This window comes from Nematolebias whitei, chromosome 2 (genome assembly GCF_014905685.2).
Source record: "Nematolebias whitei isolate Nwh7 chromosome 2, NemWhi1, whole genome shotgun sequence".
Lineage (NCBI taxonomy): Eukaryota > Metazoa > Chordata > Actinopteri > Cyprinodontiformes > Rivulidae > Nematolebias > Nematolebias whitei.
Genome location: NC_056499.1, coordinates 10,786,107 through 10,807,323, shown reverse-complemented (window position 1 = coordinate 10,807,323; position 21,217 = coordinate 10,786,107). Strand labels below are relative to the sequence as shown.

The following is a 21,217-nucleotide window of genomic DNA, read 5'->3' as shown; positions in this document are numbered from 1 at the left end:
GTGGATGGATGGATGGATGGATGGATGGATGGATGGATGGATGGATGGATGGATGGATGGATGGATGGATGGATGGATGGATGGATGGATGGATGGATGGTGGATGGATCAATGTATTGATGGGTAGATGGATGGGTGGTGCACCGCCGTGGAGGAAATGCGCCCGGCAGGAGCGAGACAGACACGGGGCGGCTGCAACTGGTAATGTTTACTGGTTCATGTCTATGAATGAACATTTCAAACATAAGTCAAAAATTGTGTTATGAAAATGGGAAGAAAAAAAAACGTATTAGTCGCTTCGGTGTATAAGTCGTAGGACTTGCAAATTTATACAAAAAGGTGTGACTTATACATCGGAAAATACGGTAGCTGTCAGTAACATCCAGCTATATGTTAACACATTGTTAAGATTATTGCTCACAATCCAAAATGGTCGACACAGCTAGTGCAAGAAAGACAAAACACAGCCATCTTTCGAGATATTGAGATTTACTTTGGTGTGGTTGTCGCTGAGCGTAATCCCCAACACATATTTTGACTGCTTACTGCTAAACACACCAGGCCCCTACTTCTCCGAGTCTTATTTTGTGTCGTCGATCTGCGTGACGCTGGTGATAACGAGTAATGTCAATAGACATTTACCTCAGTGTGAGAGGAAACGAGCGTGAGTGACGATCTCAACCCTCCCCTGTCCAGAGAACTTCAATCACTCAGTTTTTCTGAGCAGTATGCTTCCAATCCCCGCAAACAGCTGGCCTGGCATTTATGCCCCTTATCCACGGGTCTTTTTGGTACTCCTATGTAACTAGTTGTGGCCGATTGCAGGATTTATCAACAATGCCTTTAACGGTGGAACCCACCCCATTTTTGGGACCTAAATCACTGAGGTCCCAGGTCTGGTTCTTTTAGGGTCTAGTTGTGACATCAGCGCACTGTAGGTCACTGATTGGTCAGGGGGCGTATTCATTGGTGGAGGGCGGAGATTCAGTCTTCCACCGGAAATCACAATCCACCATTTTCTTTTTCACCCGCATAACAGACAACAAGAAATCGGAGGAGCTTATTTTGGAATATTTTATAAGGTAAAACAAATAATCATGGCACAACCGTGGTCGAATGCTGAAGTTCAGGCATTTCTGTGTTTGCTGGCCGATGAACAAGTGCAGCGCGAGCTAGATGGAACGAAACGAAATGAAAAGATTTTTCAAGAGGTGTCTGCGCAGATGGCGGTGCAGGGCTCCATCGCACACCAAAGCAAAGAGGAAAGCTTAAAAAACTAATAGTTGATGGTGAGTGTATTTTATTTACTTTAAGCATATTTCCTTTTCCTCATGCAACCGTTTCTTTGCGTTTTCTGAAAGTACTCTGAACAAACGAGGCTGACGCGGTTACGTCGTCATTAGTTAGCATCATTGCTAACTGTACTCTGTTGCTGTTTTTCCACTCTTATTTTGATGCAGAAAGTCCCACTGAACATGAAGGTTCGCCAGATTCTGCTTTTGACTGTCCAGTCCTCCCCGCTTCTGACCCTTCCCGACCACACCAGCTCCGAGTACATGCACGCCACCGGGCAACACGCAGCAGAGCGGCACCAAACAGCACCCGTTACTAGGTAAGAAGCAACAATCGTGTTTAACATCACATTGATCATGTCGATATGAATGTTGTTTTGTTTTTGTTGTAAAACACCTTGCATGTATTCAAACTACTTGTTTATTCAGTTGTAATGGATAAATGTTAAATTTAGTTATTCATTTATTACTTAAACTTTCATTTATGAAGTTTATTATTGAAATTATACAGGGTGTAGTGATTTTTGTTCAGATTAACGATGCTCTGTTCTTTTTCTAAATTAGCACAAACGATTGTAAATGACTACATGTAGTTTATTTATGCCCACCTGCTTACTATCATTAAAGTACTAGACTGCTTTATGAACAGAATCATTTCTGATCTTGTAAACAAACACCTTTTGAAATTAGCAGGAACTCAAAATTAGCAGTAACTTAAAAACTCTACCTGTACTTCATCATCTAACAGCCATTTTCTTGTGTGTTATTCCTAGGCAATAGAAAGCGCAGATCAACAAGTGCAGCAGAGAGCTTTGTTTCTGCACATACAGAACAAGAGGAGATGAACCGGAAGCAGAGAGAGGAACACTTCCATTTTATTTGTGAGGATGTCAAAAAAGCAAGGCAAGAAGAAGCTGCGGAGAGGCAACGCCAAGCTGCAGCAGCGAGGAAGCAGGAGAAGGCAATTAGGAGGGAGGAGATGGCCTTGAGGAGAGAGGAAGCAGATGTTCGCAGAGAGGAAGCAGCACAGCGAAGGCAGGAGGCTGAACAGAGTGCTGCTTTCAGTCAGGCACTCCTTGGGGTGCTGGAATCCATTGCCCGTTCCATGGCAAACAGACATGTTTAAAAATATTTAGAGTAGATCATAGTTATCTATAGAAATGTAGATCCTGCAAGGTAAGCCCACAAATAGCCAAACGTAGCTTGTTAAGTTTGCATATATAATTAGTGTATAATTGTTTTTTTTTGTACAGGTCTTTATTTCTAATAAAAGAAACATTTTCAAGTCTTGAGCTTCCATCTGATCATCAAAAGTGAAGTGCTTACAGTGTTTTTTTACGTCAATAGTGTAGCTGCGTGGTAAGCATAAACTCTGAAAGAGTTGTTAAATATCAAATCAAATGTAGGTTATTATGTAATGTACGAAATAAATATATATATATATATATATATATATATATATATATATATATATACATACATACATATATAAAAATCAAATTACAAAAAGACTATTAATCCCAGAGGGAAATTAAATGTAATTCATCATCCTGGTTTCATTAAAGAGTTGTTCTAGATGCTGATGGCTGTGGGCAGGAAGGATCTCTTGTAGCATCTGTCTTACAAGGGATCTGAAGAAGTCTCTGGCTGAAGACATATATATATATATATATATATATATATATATATATTAAAATAGATTAATGTATATATGCATAAACAAATATAAAGTTCTTGTTGTAGGTTTTGGTTCTTTGTTAAAAACAAAAATTAAAGAGATTACAGTTTTTCTAAAACTACAGCTACTAAAAAACGCAGCATATGTGATAGAAGCACAGCAGCAGTGTTTGTTTTGCCATTTTTACACGAACCTGGTAATAAGGCATGTCTACATTAAAAAAACAAGAATAATTATTAATCCATGTTTATTTTCAAATCAACACTTTAACGTTCACTTGTATCTAAGGAAGGCTGGGGAGGTAAAAAAAGATTAAGGGGTGGAATTAGGATAAGTTACAGCTCATGATCCATCAGAGCATCTCTGACACCTCGGCCCTGCTCTCCATCTTGCGGGACAGCGACCAGGATGGGCTGTGCGGCTGGTTCTGCTTCAAGTTCATGTAGGTCATCCATTTTGGTTGTGTGTTGTTTTCCAGCTCTTCTTCTAATGCATGTTAGTGGTGCTTAGAAAAGAGCTTAATGTAGCACTACCGCCACCAGCTGGTAAGGTGCATTGATATTAATAATCCGCCCACTAGAGGTGAACAATCCGCCCACTAGAGGTGAACAATCCGCCCACTAAACGGGAACTATAGGCAAAGGTGAGACACAAAAATAGAGGTCCCACTAGAACCGGACACAACAGGCTACAACAAGAACCAGACCTGTGGATAAGGGGCTTTAGAACACATGGGGATTAGGGGCTGATTTAGTTAGAGGCTCAATCCAGAGTGAGACCACAGCAGCACTTCCTCCTCTCTGCTGCATTTCTGATCGTTTCCTTCCTTTTCTGTTGTTTTCAGACATTTATATCTGGAAGAAGAAAAAAAAAACATGAATTAGTTGCAGTTGTATCTCAAATATTTATATGAAAACATATATATTTATAAAAGCTCATGTCATAAAAGTCAAGAGCTCCTAAGCATGTCTGTCATGTTTGTTTAATACGAGTAATCATAGAAGAGCTGCAACAGAGAAGGTTTGTGTCCATTCTATTCAAGATGGCTGCAAGAGTTAAGCAACTTTTGCTAACACAAAAATTGCTAGAACCAATTTTACAATTATTAAAGCTTCAATTTAGTAAGCTGGGACAGGTACCCAACACATACTCAAAGCACTAACTAATCATGTGAGCTCTGTCTTTAAAACATTATCAATAACTATTGGAGTCCACTCTGTCAGTCTGTCAGCAAAATATCTCATGAACCACAGGACAGATTTTAATGAAACTTTCGGAAGACAATCGTTGGGTATACACCTGCAAATGATGAATGGTTGGATTCAGCTCAAATCAAGATGGCTGCTGCAGCCAGTTGACTTACAAAACACAAAAATGTATACAACCCAGTCAAATTTATAGATATTCAGCTAAAATTTGGTGTGGTAGTAGCTGAGGGTAATCCTCAACACAAACTCTAAGCATATATGAGGTAGCTGTGGTGAACATTTTGCATTAAAACTCTGAAAGGCAGCGGGTGATAAGCATTCCTTCAAGGAATGCTAGACCTTTAATTTGTAATGTTTTTAACTACTGCTGGATTAAAATAATCTCTTGGCGCTGGGTGTTTCATATATTCCCCAGTCACTCATCATCATGAGCACTTCTGGTCATCGTTTGATTTCACTCTGCCTCAAAAGTACAAGGTTTGCAGCTGCCTATGACAACATGGGTGTGTGTGTGTGTGTGTAGAGCACGCAGGTGTGTGTCGATGCTCTTTGAAGGCATACATAAAAGAAAAATCTGTGAACTCAAGATTTCTCGCTGGCTGTCACCTCTCATTGGTCAGCTCAGGGATCTGATTTGCATGTGGTGGGAGTGTCCTCCAGCCACACTGAGATGAATGACTTGTTCAAGCCAGATAGAAACGAGGCTCAGCTCTCAGCAGAGGTCTGCTCAACCCAAAGCTCAAAATGCCTGGGTTACTTTAGCTGCCACAGGTCCTGCTGTGAGCGTGCTGGGTTGGGATATAAACATGTCCAGCAGACAACTTAGCCAAAAAGGAAGACTATGGGTGAGTTTAACGATCATTTGTTTTTGTTTAAAACTCACAGACACAACTACAAATGTATTCTGGTTTACTGGAGATACTTTATTCAATAAAGAATTGGTTCTTTTTCTGCACTTTCTTTTATTTTAATAAACCTTTAAAACTGTTTGACCAGACAATGAACTCTTTATAATTCTAAATTTCTGAACTGAATTAGATATTATTTGCAAAACTATAACTTCTACTGCTCAAATCACTGATGTTTGGCAAACTTTGTTGCTGACGGTAAAAATACAGTATCATTTTTTTATGTGTATATTTATATTTATATTTAATGTTCAGTGCCCTGAGATGACTTCTGTTGTGACTTGGTGTTATATACCGTAAACAATCTGAATTGAATTGAATAAAACTTTGAGTAATTACTTGATTTATCAAATATCATCCTATTATGTGTCTTTTAACTAACTGAAGCTTACTTGTCTTGTGTTACAGGGATTCTGCATCATCTTGCTGTACACAACCCCCCTTCCCTGCCTGACAAATTTCAGTCAAGCAAAAGAGCTCGTCTATAAAATAAAGGAAGGATTACCAAAGGGGACTTTCATCGGGGCTATTGGAGTAGACTTACATTTAGATTTCACAGTTGATCCCCCCTTTTTATTCAGTCTTTCACAAAAGAAGGTCAGTGAACAATATGTGAACCTAAAAAACACCACAGGGGACCTTTTCACATCTGCTACTGAGATCGACAGGGAGACCCTCTGTCCTTACAGCTCTGTGGGGCAGGCATGTGTCCTCTCACTGGATGTGATTGTGTTGCCTCAGCAGTACTTTCAGCTCGTCAAAGTTAAGATCTCGATTGAGGACGTGAACGACAACAGGCCCACGTTCCCAGTAGATGAAATCTGCATGTCCATCCCAGAAAACACACAAGTCAACACTCGTTACGCAGTGGAGCAGTCCGCCGTTGACCCAGACTTGGGTGTTTATGGAGTTCAGACTTACTGGCTTGTTAATGACTTTGGTGTATTTACACTAGACGTTGAGGAGAACGAGGGAGGTGAGCTGACGCCATTCCTCATTGTGACAGAGAGTTTGGACAGAGAGAGACAGGATGAATATATTACAGATATTATAGCAGAGGACGGAGGAACTCCTCCCCTTCTTGGAGCTGCTACTTTGAAAATTGTTATCACGGATGTGAACGACAACTGCCCCAAATTTACAGAGTCACAAATTAATGTCACTCTGCATGGAAATTCCACCAAAGGGACACACTTGGCACGACTTCACGCTTTTGACCCTGACCTTGGTGCTAATGCTCTGATCAGCTATTCTTACAGTGACCGTGTGCCAAGGGATACTCGCAGCTTGTTTCATTTAGACAAACTCACAGGGGTGATGAAGCTGGCCCGAAATGTAGACATGGTCACAGGCACATTTTATAAACTCACTGTTTTGGCCATTGGACCCGGCTGTATCCCTGCTGTTGCAACTGTAACTGTCCACATCATCAAAGTAGTTACAGGACCCCATGCTATCATACCACGTTACATTGCATCAGAAAAGGACGGAGTGGTATCTATAAAGGAGTCTGAGCCAGCTTTCTCTCCAATTGCTTTTTTCACCATTAAAAACATTGGCAAAAACCAAAGGGTGGACTGTTATTTGGAAGGGGCTGGTCCCTTTCGGCTTGTCCCATACCAAGAGGTCAAGAACGAATACCTTCTGGAAACTACAGAGCCCTTGGACTACGAGAAGACGCAAAAATATGAGCTCATTTTGGTTGCAAACAATTCTCAAGGAATAGTCATCAAGACTTTTCTGAAAGTGCAGGTTTTGGATGAAAACGACAACGCACCTGTGTTTCAAGAATCTTTGGTGGAAATATCAATTGAGGAAAATAATCCACCAAACACCTTTCTAGCCCGGCTCCAAGCCTCAGACAATGATGGCGGAAGTCAAGGGGAAGTGATTTATCTCCTTGGAGGCGATGCCCCTGGGATTTTTGTTGTGGATCATGTCACAGGTGTCCTGACTGTGACCACATCACTTGACCGTGAGGAAAAAGAGAAATACCGTTTTATAGTTAGAGCAGTGGACCAGGGGACGCCACGAAGGGAGTCGATTGCAACAGTGGTGTTGACAGTGGAAGATCGCAATGACAACAGTCCACGTTTCATCAACAAGGACTTCACTTTCTTTGTGGCTGAGAACTTCCCAGGTTACGGTGAGATTGGTATGCTGTCTGTAACAGATGCTGATGCTGGAGAAAATGGCTGGATAGCCCTGTCCATCCTCAATGGTAGTGACATCTTCATGATAGACACAGGTCGAGGAGCCCTAAGGGCCAGGACATCACTGGACCGTGAGCAGCAAGGCACGTACCATCTGTGGATTGAGGCGGTCGATGGTGGAGAACCAGCGCTCTCCACTGTTACTATGGTCACTGTGTTGTTATTGGATGTAAATGATAATCCACCAGTCGTCCTCTTCCCTCAGTCTAACCAGTCTTACATGCTCGTTCTACCTGATACAACACCTGGAACCTCAATCACAGAAGTGTACGCTGTGGACAAAGATACAGGCATGAATGCTGTGATTGCGTACAGTATCATTAAAAGGAAAGGCGGTGAACAGGGTTCTTTTGCCATTGACCCAGAAACAGGAAATATAACATTAAGAAGGGAGCTCAGCAACAGGGGCCTTTACAGCCTTCTGGTAAAGGTCAGTGATCATGGCCAACCTGAGCCACTTTACTCAACAGTGATGGTAAACTTCTTTGTCAATGAAACCGTGAGTAACGAGAGCTACATCCAAAGTCTGCTGACCAGAGAGGCAGACATAGAGGTGGAGGAGAAGCCCTGGTACATTGGTCAGATGACAGATGGGCCCGAGAGGTACGAGCTATTCCCCTGTCGGCTCGTCCTCATCGTTCTTTCAGTGACATGTCTGGGGCTGTTCTTCCTGGTTATTGTGCTGACATCTTACATATGCTGCAAGAGGTATAAGAAGATCAGGAAGAAAAGATCAGAAGTGGAAGTACCTTTAAAGATAAAAAATGACTCTGCTCAGTTTTTAAACAGGAAGTTCAGACAGATCTCCAACATCTGATAGTCTTTTCTTGACAAATCCAAAAGAACTAAAACTGTTTACATGAATGTTTACAAATCTTACAGTAAAAAATATATACTTTTTACATTAAGTTGCTTTTTAACCTTTGCCAGGGGATTGTTATTACTGCAAAATACAAGGTTTATGATTGGTTACATTAAAAGGTGCATCAGTCAATTAGTCTTGTTTTTAGTAATCAAGTATACTGCTACTAAACTGAAATACAAGGGTGTTATAAAATGACTGACGTGAGTAATAGCAGCGCTTCAACAAAGCAATAAGAGCAAGCTGTAAAAATTACAATGTGTAAATAGTGTAAAAAGTATTTTACATCTTTATATCAAACTTTTGCATTGGCATAAACATGAACCAGCTTGAGAGATGGTTCAACTCTTTACATCACCTGTCACTATTATAAATATTGTGAAAAAGTGGTTGTACTTGGAAGTTATAGAGTTGTAATATATTTATTTTTCTAAAATGTCCGAATATATTCCAAAAGCAAACCTTTTATTTGTCTTAAATTGACTGTTGAGGAACAGCAACCCTCTAGCTCTTCCTTTGCAATGCATTCTGCACAATGAACTTGCTTTATTTATACGGAAATCTTAAATTAACTAAAAAGAAGGTTTTAATGGGTCCGCTACCTTTACTGTTTTGAACTAATAGGGATTCCATATCACACTACGCTTAATCACAGGGATCATGTTGAAAGCTCTGGTCAAAATGTCCAAAACTCTGTGTCAGAAGACCACCTGATCTAGCATTCAAAAACCTGTGTCCAGATACTGTTGTCATAATGTTATGTACATCCCTCTAACTTATAGAATCACTTAATTTCCACTGTGACTGTTGAAATGGACATGTTTGTGAAAGAAAAACAGATAAACTATTAAAGATGTTTTATTTTTATAATACATTGGATTGTACTGCAGCCATTTTTGTGCCTGGTTTGTTTTAAAAAAATCTGTCGGTGTGAAAGTTTTTTGTCCTGGTTCAAAAAAAGGGTGAAAGGTAGCAGGCTGTGTCTGTTTATTAGAAGATGTTTAATGCGTTGGCTTACAGACAGCAGCTAAATGTAAATTATTGATTGTCTAACGCAAACGAATGCTTCAGTTCTGGAAGCAATTTAAGTGATATGCTAAATTTTGATTTGAAAATACGTGAAGAAAAAAAGACCTCCATCAAATTAAATTTCTATGTTCATTAATGACCTGGCATTTCTTCAAGAAATGCATTTTTTTTTTTCATCCTGGAAATACACTGATATGATCTAATGATGAGAAATGATGAAATTGTAGGTGGTTTAGGCAAATTTTAAAAATAGCCTTATGCACAAATTTGTGCAATGTCCTCAGAGTATGTGTTGTGAATGACTCTAAGCTATTAGTGCTTCAGATTTTAGCACAATATCTGTAAAACTGACAGTAATACAGCCTTTTTTGCATGGGTTAATTTGCTCTAAAAGTGAATCAAATGTAGATGTACACCCAGTGATAACTTCCTAGGAGTTTTATTAGAATTCATTTAGTGTCTCAAGAGATGTTTTGTTAACAGATAGGCAGAGCTGAATGCAACAGTTAATGATTAAAATATGAAGAAAATATAACATAATTAGTAAAACTATGTGTTGTAAGTTATTCTCGGCTACAACCACAGCAAATTTTAGTACAATATCTATCAAACCGAATGCGTTATACCAATTTGTGTGTTTTGTAAGTTGAATTGGCTTTGGCGGCCATCTTAAACTGGATTGGCTCCATACTTTAACCAGTTCTAGTTGTCATTTGAATGATTATGTCCTGAAAGTTTAAGTGAAATCTGTCCAGTGGTTTATGAGCTATTTTGCTAACAGACAGACATAAGCACACATGCACAACTACAAGCAAAAGCAATGTCATCTGTCTTGGCTTTTCAGTGGTGGATGATAAATATTGTCAGTAAATGTGTTTAGATCGTATTGTCCTTATAATAGATTAGATCTGGTCTACAAACTTTTCCCTGCATTTTGACACGTGTGATGTATAATGTGTGGCATGAAACGGTTAAAAACGAACAGCCTCAGATGTGGATTGTTGTTGTCAGCACCTGAGTAGCTCTGAGCTAGTGAGGTTAACACCCAGAGTAACACTTGTACAGAAAAAAATCATGACGCTGCAGCTGCCTTTATCAGGAAGGTTAAACGTGCATTTCTCAACACTTTTGGTGTTTTTGCGATCACTTCCTGCCAATGGCAGCTCAGATCTGTGAAAGATCACCATCATATTGTGAAAGTGGCTGCAACACTTTCGCCTGCTGTTGTTTCTTTGTATGACTTTTTTTTTTCTAAGAGAGCTGTTTAGACACAAAGCTTTCAAGAAGTTTTCTGCACACTCCCCAGAGAGGAATTTTGTTGTATTGAGTACGTTTAAAACCAGTTTTTGTTTTTGCAAAATGACAAGCATGCAAACAAACTGGCAAAGCTGCTTCTCGAGTGATCGCAGGCTGTTGAGGACAGAAGTGTGTCACGCAGGCAGAGAGCACATCAGCTCTGTGTAATCCCCGGTAATCACCTCTGGCCACACTCTGCATTACACAAATAGGCTGAAAGATGATATACTGCATGGACGTACCGGATGTGTACACAGTAATGACAGGTGATAATGGAAGGGGCTGTAAAAATAACAAAGTAGCTCGCAAGGCGTGACAAGTCAATGCATTTAATCTGCCTTATGTCCTGAGCGAGAATGACAGGATTCTGATTATGGTTATTACGTAAAAGGAGAAACAGCCGAGGAACACGGTAAACATCCTGAAAAGACTGAACAGACTTTGTTTTAGTCCTTTTTTCAAATATTATTAGAATAATTTGGAGTAGTTTTATACGGTGGCCCTAAGGTGTAAATGAACAACATTTGAAAAAATGGAATTACATTTGAAAAAACAGACTCACATTTGAGAAAATGCAATTACATTAAGCCAAACAGGATTTTTTTCCCCACTTTATTAACAGCATAAAACCGAACAACAGAACAATATACAGTACATCCTGATGCATGCTCAATAATCCAAGTAAAAAAATATAAAAAAGTTAAGTCAGGTACTCTGGAGGCCTCCGTGTTCAACTGTTCCCCTCTTACAGTCTTGTTATTGATAGTATCACTCAGCCCCTGTGCATATTTAGCAGCCATCAGGGTGCTAATGATCCATCATTAGGCTGATGGCCCTCCTTGATCATGTGGACAGCAAGTTTTGAATGTCAACAACAAACTGGTTGATCCACTATGAGAAGGTGCTATTTATAAAACTGAGCTGAATACAGCTCCTCAGACTGAGGAAGTCTTTTGGATGAAAGACGAAACGTTTCTACAATTTTTGTTGTTGTTGTTGATTTTTGAACGTCCAGAGGATCTGACTTAACTTTTTTAGAATATACAGTACACACTTCTCCATTGAGTGTGTACTGTGTATTGTTCTGTGGTTCGGTTTTATTTTAATTCAACCTTTATTTAGACAGGTTAATCCCGTTGAGCCTCGAGGACTCAATTACAAGAGAGACCTGATTTCAACAAAAAATGATGACAACAATGGACAACAGCGACAACAATAGACAAATATAAAAAGGCATACTGATTTTTTTTTTTTTACAACTAGGATGGCAAAAAAAGTAACAAAAACAGCTAGATTATAAGGAAAATGTAGAAAACTAAAAACAGGAACGTGTCTGCATTAGTTTTTGCCAGGATATGCTGTTAATAAAGGAAACAACAACAAAAAAACTTCCTGTTTGACTTAATGTTTCTAATGTGATTCGGGCCACTTCCGCTTCGGCCACGTCCGCTTTGGCTTAATGTAATTCCATTTTTTCTAATGTGATTCTGTTTTTTCAAATGTAATTCTGTTTTTTTTTTTTGTTTTTTTTTTTATGTAATTCTATTTTTTCTAATGTGATTCTGGCCATTTCTGCTTTGGCCACTTCCGCTTTGGCTTAAGGTAATTCCGTTTTTTCAAATGTTGTGGTTTTGTTGTTTTTATTCCATCCATCCATTTTCTTTACCCGCTTATTCCATTTTGGGTCACGGAGGTCGCTGGTGCCCATGTCTAGCAATCACTGTGCGAGGGGCGGGGTACACCCTGGACGGGTCGCAAGTCCATCACGGGGCCACAAATGAGACAAACAACCATTAACTCTCTCACTCACACCTAGGGACAATTTAGAGTTACCAATCAGCCTAACATGCACGTTTTTGGTCTGTGGGAGGAAACTGGAGCACCTGGAGAAAACCCATGCATGCACGGAGAGAGCATGAAAACTCCACCCAGAGGGTCCCTGGACTGGGGTTTGAACCAGGGACCTGCTCACTGAGAGGCAGCAGTTCTACCAGTTGCGACACCGTGCTGCCCGCATAAAACATCAGGGAGAAATTTTTATCTATAATTCTTCTGTTAAAAAAAGTGAATGAGTGTTGAATGAAGCTAAAATTGAATCCAGTTAAAGTTAAACGAAAAGAACCCTAACTAAAAGTGTAAAGAAAGAAAACTAGTTTGAAGCTTAACATACCAAAATAGCTATAATTATAAAAAGGCCAGCTAGGAGTAGAAAAACACTACCTAAATTCAAAACAGGCTATCTAAAAGTAACAAAAAGGAAGCTCAAAGTAGTTAAAGGCCAGCCTAAAACTAATAATAGCAAAAGGCTAGTTAAAATCAAAAAATACCTAAATGCTAGTTAAAACCCAAAAGGACCAACATGCTATGTTGAAGCTAAAAGTAGAAAAAAAGTTGGTTTAAACTTTAGCAAAATCTTATTCTAAAGCTCAAAGTAGAATGATGATTGCTAAAGGTAGATGAAGGTTAAACACTAGATGTAGCAAAACACTACTAAAAGGCAAATAAAAACTATAAGAAGTTAAAAGTAGAAAATTGGTAGGTAAAAGCTAAAAATAGCAAAAGTTAGTTAAGTAAGTAAGCAAAGATTGGTTAAAAGCTAAACGTAGCCAGACACAAGCTAAAAGTAGCCAAATGCTAGCTAAAAGCAGCAAAAGTATGGCTAAAACCTAACATTGGCTGAACTAATTTTTCTCAGGAGTTTGATAAAACACTGTTCTATTATATAAGATAAAACCAGAGACAGTTTGCTGAAGTAGAGAACAAAGTTATTAAAAGGAAGTAACTAGGAAAAAAAAATAGGAAAAATAGTTGTTAATAAATGTGGATATTTTGAAAAGTATAAAAGGTGAAAGAAAAAAATAAGTCATATCTCGCATCTCCTGAAAGACCTGAACATTTTGACGTATGAACAAGAAAAAATAGCACAAAGTCTGCAGAAGTAGTGAGAATATAAATAAAGTACAGAAGAAAAAAAAAAACAAGAAATCAATGGTGTGGATGTTGAGTCGGCAGTCACACGATAAAAAATAACTTTTGATTAATTGATTGCTAAAATTAAAAATCGCAAGATGGTACCTGAGAAAAATGGGGAAACTACGTTTTTTGTAAAACCATGCACCTTCAGAATGTTTACAATGCACACATCATTTCATGCTCAGACTGGAACCACCTTCTGTGGAGCAGGAGCCGAGTCGCAGCCAAATCTCTTTCTTCATGGAGCAGAATTTATCGATACTCTGGAGATATGTTTCCTTCATGCCTTCAGCAAAAGTTTTCAGCCAACAGAAACATCATTTACCGTTGAGTCTGGACAACTTCACGTTTGTTTTGTCCTCTGTGTAAACACTTACGCTGCTTATGATTAATTGCAGAAAAAACAATGGAGGTCTAATTTCTCTGTATCCCATTTCTTTTTTTCTCTGCTCCAAGTTTTTCATTTAGGCTTTTTCTCGCTCCCTCTTTGGGGCAGGAAACGGTGACGTAAGCTGTTTCAGTTTATTATGACTCCTTTTCAGAGTTTTAATCAATAAATGGTATTGTTTGATTTTGACAATTTACAAAATTCTATGCTATTTTTTTTAGTAATTTGAGCTTTGTTTTTCTTCAGCTAGCAAAATCATTTAAACCCATAAGAACGGTATTTATGTTACAATGAACATGTGGTGAACAAACAAGCATAAAAGTACTTTCTTTTTCAAAATACTTCCTGCTGTTATAAATGATTTTACTCTGAGCTGCACCATTGCAAACTGTAATACTGAAATATTACCTAAAAATTACCAAACACTAATATAACTTATTTTCAGCCACTTTGGCTGTTTTTGTAGGTGAACAAACTATAGATTCCAGCATTGTTTGTGCTCACATCACATTTTTGCAGCTCCTGAGTGGCAGAGAGGAGTTCTCTGCTCCTCAACTGTTGCTCATTCTGCTAATGAGCCACCTTGTTTAATTTAAGGACCAAGGCTGCCAGAGGACAACACTGAGATGTTGTCTACTTTATGATAATTCACTGAGAGGCCAGAGTTCCTTGTGCAATTTGAGATGTTGTTCTTGAAGTTTGAGACTAACCTTCGTCCTCCAGCTTGAGTTTGCCTTGGCTCTTCACCCTAAAACCAAATGTCTTCATACGTACATATAACTGGAAAGATCCCTCACTCTTTGTCCTGATCTGAACTGCCTTGCTCAAACACCAACCTGCGAATCTCACCTAACCTCTCCTGATGCATGCTCAATAATCCAGGTAGAAAAATGTAACAAGGTTAACTCAGGTCCTCTGGACGGATTCTTATTTGTTGAAACCTTTAATCTTTTTCACCTACTAAGAAGGTGCTGTTTATAAGACAGAGCTTGTTACAAGATCTTAGACTGAAGTCTTACTGAAGTCTTTTGGATAAAAGATGAAATGTTTCAACAAACAAGAATCCGACCAGAGGACCAGATTTAACCTTTCTACACTCACCTAACATCCTAACCTTCCTGTAACCTGGAATCTTACCCTCCTCTCCAGACTGGAACACCTACAACCAGAAGAAGCCTCCTCTGTTTTTTTTATACAAACCTTTCAGAAGATCCTCTGCCTTAAAGAAAACCCTAAACATCTTCATTCTTCTTCCACAGACACCTACCTGTTTCCTCCCAAGTCCATCCATCCATTATCTTCACCTGCTTCTTCCTTTCTGGGCTGTGGGGGGTCACTGGTGCCCATGTCCAGCAATCACTGAGCGAGAGGCTGGGGACACCCTGGACAGGTCTCCAGTCCATCACAGGGACACAGAGACAAATGAGACAAACAACCATTCACTCCCTCACTCACACCAACAAACAATTTAGAGTTACCAATCAGCCTAACATGCATGTTTCTGGTCTGTGGGAGGAAACTGGAGTACCCAGAGAAAACCCATGCATGCACGGAGAGAACATGCAAACTCTACCCAGAAAGACTCCTGGCTGGGATTTGAACCAGCAACTTTCTCACTGAGAGGCAACAGATCCACCAATGTGAATGTTGTAAATGGATTGATCACATTTTTACTTCAGTCCTTTGAGTGCTTCTCAGTTTCATCCATCCATCCATCCATCCATCCATCCATCCATTATCTTTACTCGCTTATTCCATTTTGGGTCACGGGGGTCGCCGGTGCCCATGTCCAGCAATCACTGCGCGAGGGGCGGGGTACACCCTGGATGGGTCGCAAGTCCATCACAGGGCCACATAGAGACAAACGAGACAAACAACCATTCACTCTCTCACTCACACCTAGGGACAATTTAGAGTTACCAATCAGCCTAACATGCATGTTTTTGGTCTGTGGGAGGAAACCGGAGTACCCGGAGAAAACCCACGCATGCACGGAGAGAACATGCAAACTCCACCCAGAAAGGCCCCTGGACCGGGGTTTGAATCAAGGACCTGCTCGCTGAGAGGCAGCAGCTCTACCAGTTGTGCCACCGTGCTGCCTTTCTCAGTTTCAATCAATATATAAAAAAACTAACAACACAAATGTCACAAAAAAAAAAATATTTGGCACTTGGTCACAAAATTTTACTTATGACCCTTTAACGTTTGCTACAACCAATGATTTTCTAACATCATGATGTTTTGTCTCTGTCTTCATGATTTTGCAGTGAGAACATGATGGAAATTTGGTCACTCAAAGTAGCTAAAGTTCGGCTTTGTTCATACAGCGTTTTTTTTTTTTTTTTTTTTTCTTGAAAGCCATTTAGCAGTGATAACTTGATCCATACATTTGTTTATCTGACGTAATCCTCCACCGGACCTTTGACCTTCACTCCAATGGATTTTAATCTTCCAGAGGGTTGCTTGATATGTCTCATTTAATGAAACCTGATCTGGGTTTTATGAGGCTAGAAACAGCTGGAAAGGGGGTGGGTTCGCCCAGACAGACACTTGACAGATTTTTTATTTTTTTTGCTGTTCATGACTGATGTCAGCTATAATCCTGCTGACACAGTCGATCTGAAATCTTCAAATAAGGTTGGCATGGATTTCAGACGGTTGACTAAACACAATCACAAATCTGAAAAACTTAATATGTTGAGTAAAATGTGAATACTAACAAATGCAATGATTTGCAAATCTTAAACTTGTATTGTATTCACAATTTAACATAGTAAACATGCAAAATGCACAAACAAAAACTATTGTCTTCGGGAAAAGGTAACTTTGAATATGTTTGCAGCAGCACATTTAAAAAAATCTTATTGCAGAGGGAACAAAATGCTGTGATTGGAAGGGGTATAAATAAACAGCTGGAAGAGCTTTTTGTAACTAATTAGGTAAATTGGCAACAGGTCAGTAAGAGGACTGCATAAAATAAGAACATTTTAGAGAGGCTGAATCTCCCAGAAGTAAAGATGGGCAGAGGTTTACTAGTATGCATTTTTTTTTTTACAAATAATTAAACCATTTCAGAATATTTACAAACCAAAAATTGGCAAGACTTTGAATATTTAATCATTTACAGTTCACAATATCAAGACAAAATGTGAAGAATTTGGAGAAATCACAGAGCTTAAAGGATGAGGCTGAAAGTCCATATTAGACGGTCGTGATCTTTGTGCCCTCTGGCCACTGCATTAAAAGCAGGTCTGGTTCTGTTCTGGACATCACTGCGTGGACTTGGGAACACTTCCATAAATCACTGTAAACACAGTTCATCGTGCCAGCTACAAACACTCTGTCATGCAAAGAAGAAGCCACATGTCAACACCATCCAGAAACATTTCAAATGGATTAAGTGGAAACTGTTCTGTGGTCAGACGGATCCAAATCTGATTGTTTTTTGGGGGAAATCACGGATGTCATGTCCTCTGTCCAAAAGATGAGAAGGACCATCCAGTCCATTATCAGCACACAGTGTAAAAGCCTGTCCTCTGATAGTATTGATGTACATCAGTGTCTTTGGTGTGAAAAGCTTGCACATCTGGAAAGGTTCCACCAATGCTAAAATGTATGGACAGTTTGTAGCTACATCTGCAGCTAGAATCCTCCATCAGGCCAAATTGGGACAACATTCCCTCCCAAGACTCTGGCATCTGGTCTCCTCAGTTCCTAGACATTTACAGACTGTTGTTAAAAGAATGGATGTCACACAGTGAGAAACATGGGCATGGAAATCCTTTTACATGTGTTGCAACAATCACATTCAAAATTAAGTTTTTTTTTTTTTCCCACACAAAAAGGGTAGTTTTTGTTCACTATGTTTTGTGAGAGTGGCTGAGGTAGCTCAGTGGTCATTGCTTCAGTCTTTTAGTCTTGAGGCAGCAGGTACAAGCCCAAGTTGTACCAGGAAGGGCATTTGGTGTAATTAATTGCTGTGTTCTTTGTTGGAGGGTGCATGCTGTGGAGACCCTCTGCAGAAATGAGGAGCTAAAATAACATTTTTTTAATCTGAATATAATATAATTTGGATTTCCATATTATTGCATTCACATTTTATTTACATTGTACACATCTCAATTTTATTATTTTTTTTTAATTTAGGTTTTACTTTGTTTGGATATGCAGAGACATAAACTGCAGCTCAACTATTGCCCCTGCATGCTCTGTAACCATCTCCAGCTCAGCCTGTTACCCCCTTCCAGGAAAGCCTATCTGAAATTTCATTAAATTCTTAATGGTGTGGACAGCAGGTAATTATCATCAGTCACAGCCTGATCTCATTTCCAGAGTGGCTTAATTGTACGACCCTGTCTTGAAATCGAACAAATAAAAACAGACACAATGAAAACCCCAGGTTAGATTACACAGCTTGGCTGAATAGAGCAGGCTACACTTCCTAAGTTATGACATCAAATACGATCCCCCTCACAGGAACACACACACACACATGCTTTGTTCAATCTTCAATAATGCATCTCCATATTCTCTCGCTGAAAATCACTGCCTTTGATCTCAAACATCTTTCATTCGCCGTGATGCAATAAAAATATAATCCAATCGCGCTCTTTTGATCCAGACGTGGATTATGTTACTAATTTCCTTTATTCCTCTGTCCCCATTTCTCGCTGTTTCATTCTGTTTCATGCCAGCAAAAGCACGAAGGGGCTTCCAGGGAATTTCCTTTGTTTTTTTCTTCCCAACTGCTGACGATTTATTACCGTCATGCAGCTACTGTACCTATCCACCATCCTGAATCTTGTTACAGTTGAAAAACTGAATAAATAAATGAATAAAAAGCCTGGCATTCCTTAAAGGAATGCATATCACCCACCACCTTTAATGCCAGAGTTTTAAACTAAAATCATCTTGGGCTGAGAACAGGCAGAGCTAACATGCTTTTGGGTTAAACCTTGAAGTTAATAGACATTTTGAGTAATTTCATGTCATATTGTTACCAGCTCTTACCATATTTGTTCGCTCTCAATTTTTGAGGACAACTCTCAACAATAGCTACATCAAATGTTCTATAAAACATTGATTTTTTTATTTTTTATTCAACTTTTATTTATACAGGTTAGTTCCCATTGAGCCTCAAGGACTCATTTACAAGAGAGACCTGTTTCAGACAGACCAAAGTAGATAAGGAAATAGAAACACGAGGGGAGAGGTGGCAAAAAAAAAAATTTTGCATCTTGCACTATGTCCTGTCCAGCGTGAAAGTTGCAAAAAAAAAGACCTCATACATAAACAGCAACATACTAACAACATCATAATACATTTATGCATGAGGAGGCCGACAAAGGCGGTGAGTTGTCCGTGGACACTGCCAGAAAGTTCCATAGTCCTGATAAGAGATGGCACAGTGTCTATCAGCCGGCTCAGCTCTGATAAAGGTCCACAGATGTCCTCAGGAAGGGAGGAGGAAATTTGATGGAGATAAATACATGTTTGTGCTTGTTATAACCTTGTTAGGATCTTAATGTCTTTACCTTTACTACACAGCCAAAGTTACAAATACTGAGCTAAAACTTGGTGTGGTAGTAGCTAAGCATCTTCTCTAAAACATTGTTTGAGTGCAACTCATTGCACATCATATTTGCTTAAAACCTTGTCAATAATTATTGGACTTAACCTTTGTCTGTTGGATATAGTAGAAAGTATTTATTGCCTGTATATCTACATCCGATTTAACATTTGGTGTCAACTTGATTCAATATGGTTGCCAGGCCGATTCCCTTTAGCCTTCACAACATTAGCTATAACTCAGGGAATTTTACAGATAATGAGCTAAACTTTGGTTTGGTAATAGCTGAGGGTCATACGCAAGGCATACACCAAGAACTACCAGATCATGCATTGTTTGCACATCAGGGCCTCAACAGACCTCCATGTGCAACTTTAGCAAACTAAAATCGTATTGTAGGATTTTTGTGGTTTACTTCTTTTTACCAGAGGAAAAATGTTAGGAAAAGATGTCGTTAAAAAAAACTTAATGAATGGGACCTAATCATTGTGTTAATGTAATCTCCTTACATTGTGCCTGTGAAAGAATTAAAGCATGGTGTGCCAGTATCCAACCAGTAACTTTTGAGATGTGTTTACACCATCAGTGGCAGCACATCATCCATCAGCGTGTAAAAATAAAGCAGATGTCTTCGCTCACCTCCTGAGAGTGATTAGTTCAAAGCAGACCTTAGATTTGCATCGTTGGACTCTAAACTGTGAAGGAAACTGCTGCAAACATCATCGTCTCATACTAAATTATACATGTAGCTTATTATATAAAAAATGTAATAATCCCCTGTCACTAAAAGAACTGCCTGTCCTGTGACTCAGTCAGCATTTCCTTAGGTATTGTTTTTTACAAGTTTTCCAACTAAAATGATTCACAGCATGCTTGTGGATGTCACTTTTTATGTAGAGCAACAAAATCCACTTTTTAAAAACATTTGGACCCTGGTAGGTGGACTAAAAAGTCACCTGGATCACCAGTTTCTGTTTTTAAAGAACTCATGGGTGCACAGACCTCTGAGCCTCTCTCCTCTTTCTTTCTGAAGACAAATTCATAACAAAGCTGGTTTAGCCATAAATAAAAGAAGAACTTATAAATAAGTGTATGTTTAATACACTATACACTTCAATTAGGGATTTGATATTTTTCTAAACCTTTTCTAAATCTAGGAATAGCTTTCTGTGCTTGACATTCTCCCTGCAGGGTTTTGATCATTTCTGTTTTACATCCTTTTGTTGTTGCTGTTTTTGGATTGGGAGAAACGGCCTCTCTGATCTGAGCCTGAGCGGTGTTCTTTTGATGGACTTCTGTGCTAGTCACATCTTGTCCATCACAAACACCATGTTCAAACATAAGGGTGTCCATAAGTACAGTAGTACATCGCTATTTCGTGGTTCGACTTTCGCGGACTTGTTCTTTCATGGTTTTTCAAAGTAAGATTGGCCATGACACACAATTGGCTGATTGATGGATGATCCGCACAAGCGGCACAGATTGTTTATTTAAAATAAATTATTTTAAATGGCTTAGCACCTGCTGCACCTGTGTGCAGCCTACTGGTGCAAGGAGAACCTCCCTCCTGCAGCATGTCATGATCTCCACTCTCTGCCACTTGCCAGCGATTGCAGCGGAGAAGTGGGCGTGGCCGAGAGCACTGGCAGGTGGCAGAGAGAGGAGATCATGACATGCTGTGCTCTTTTAGACCGTTTAAAGTTTAGAAACAGTGTTTAGAATATTGCAAGAGTGTGGGAAGGGTTTAAAATGCCTATATATATATATATATATATATATATATATATATATATATATATAT

General features: G+C 39.2%; 1 protein-coding gene across 1 annotated transcript; it reads left to right on the top strand.

Annotated features, from left to right (window-relative positions):
* The first annotated feature begins 4,874 nt into the window (after positions 1-4,874).
* On the top strand, positions 4,875-8,116 carry LOC119428892 (protocadherin-20). The gene is made up of 2 exons (XM_037696590.1): positions 4,875-5,023; positions 5,495-8,116. The coding sequence occupies exons 1-2, from the start codon at positions 4,985-4,987 to the stop codon at positions 8,114-8,116; spliced, it is 2,661 nt and encodes an 886-aa protein (XP_037552518.1). The 5' UTR covers positions 4,875-4,984.
* The last annotated feature ends 13,101 nt before the right edge of the window (positions 8,117-21,217 follow it).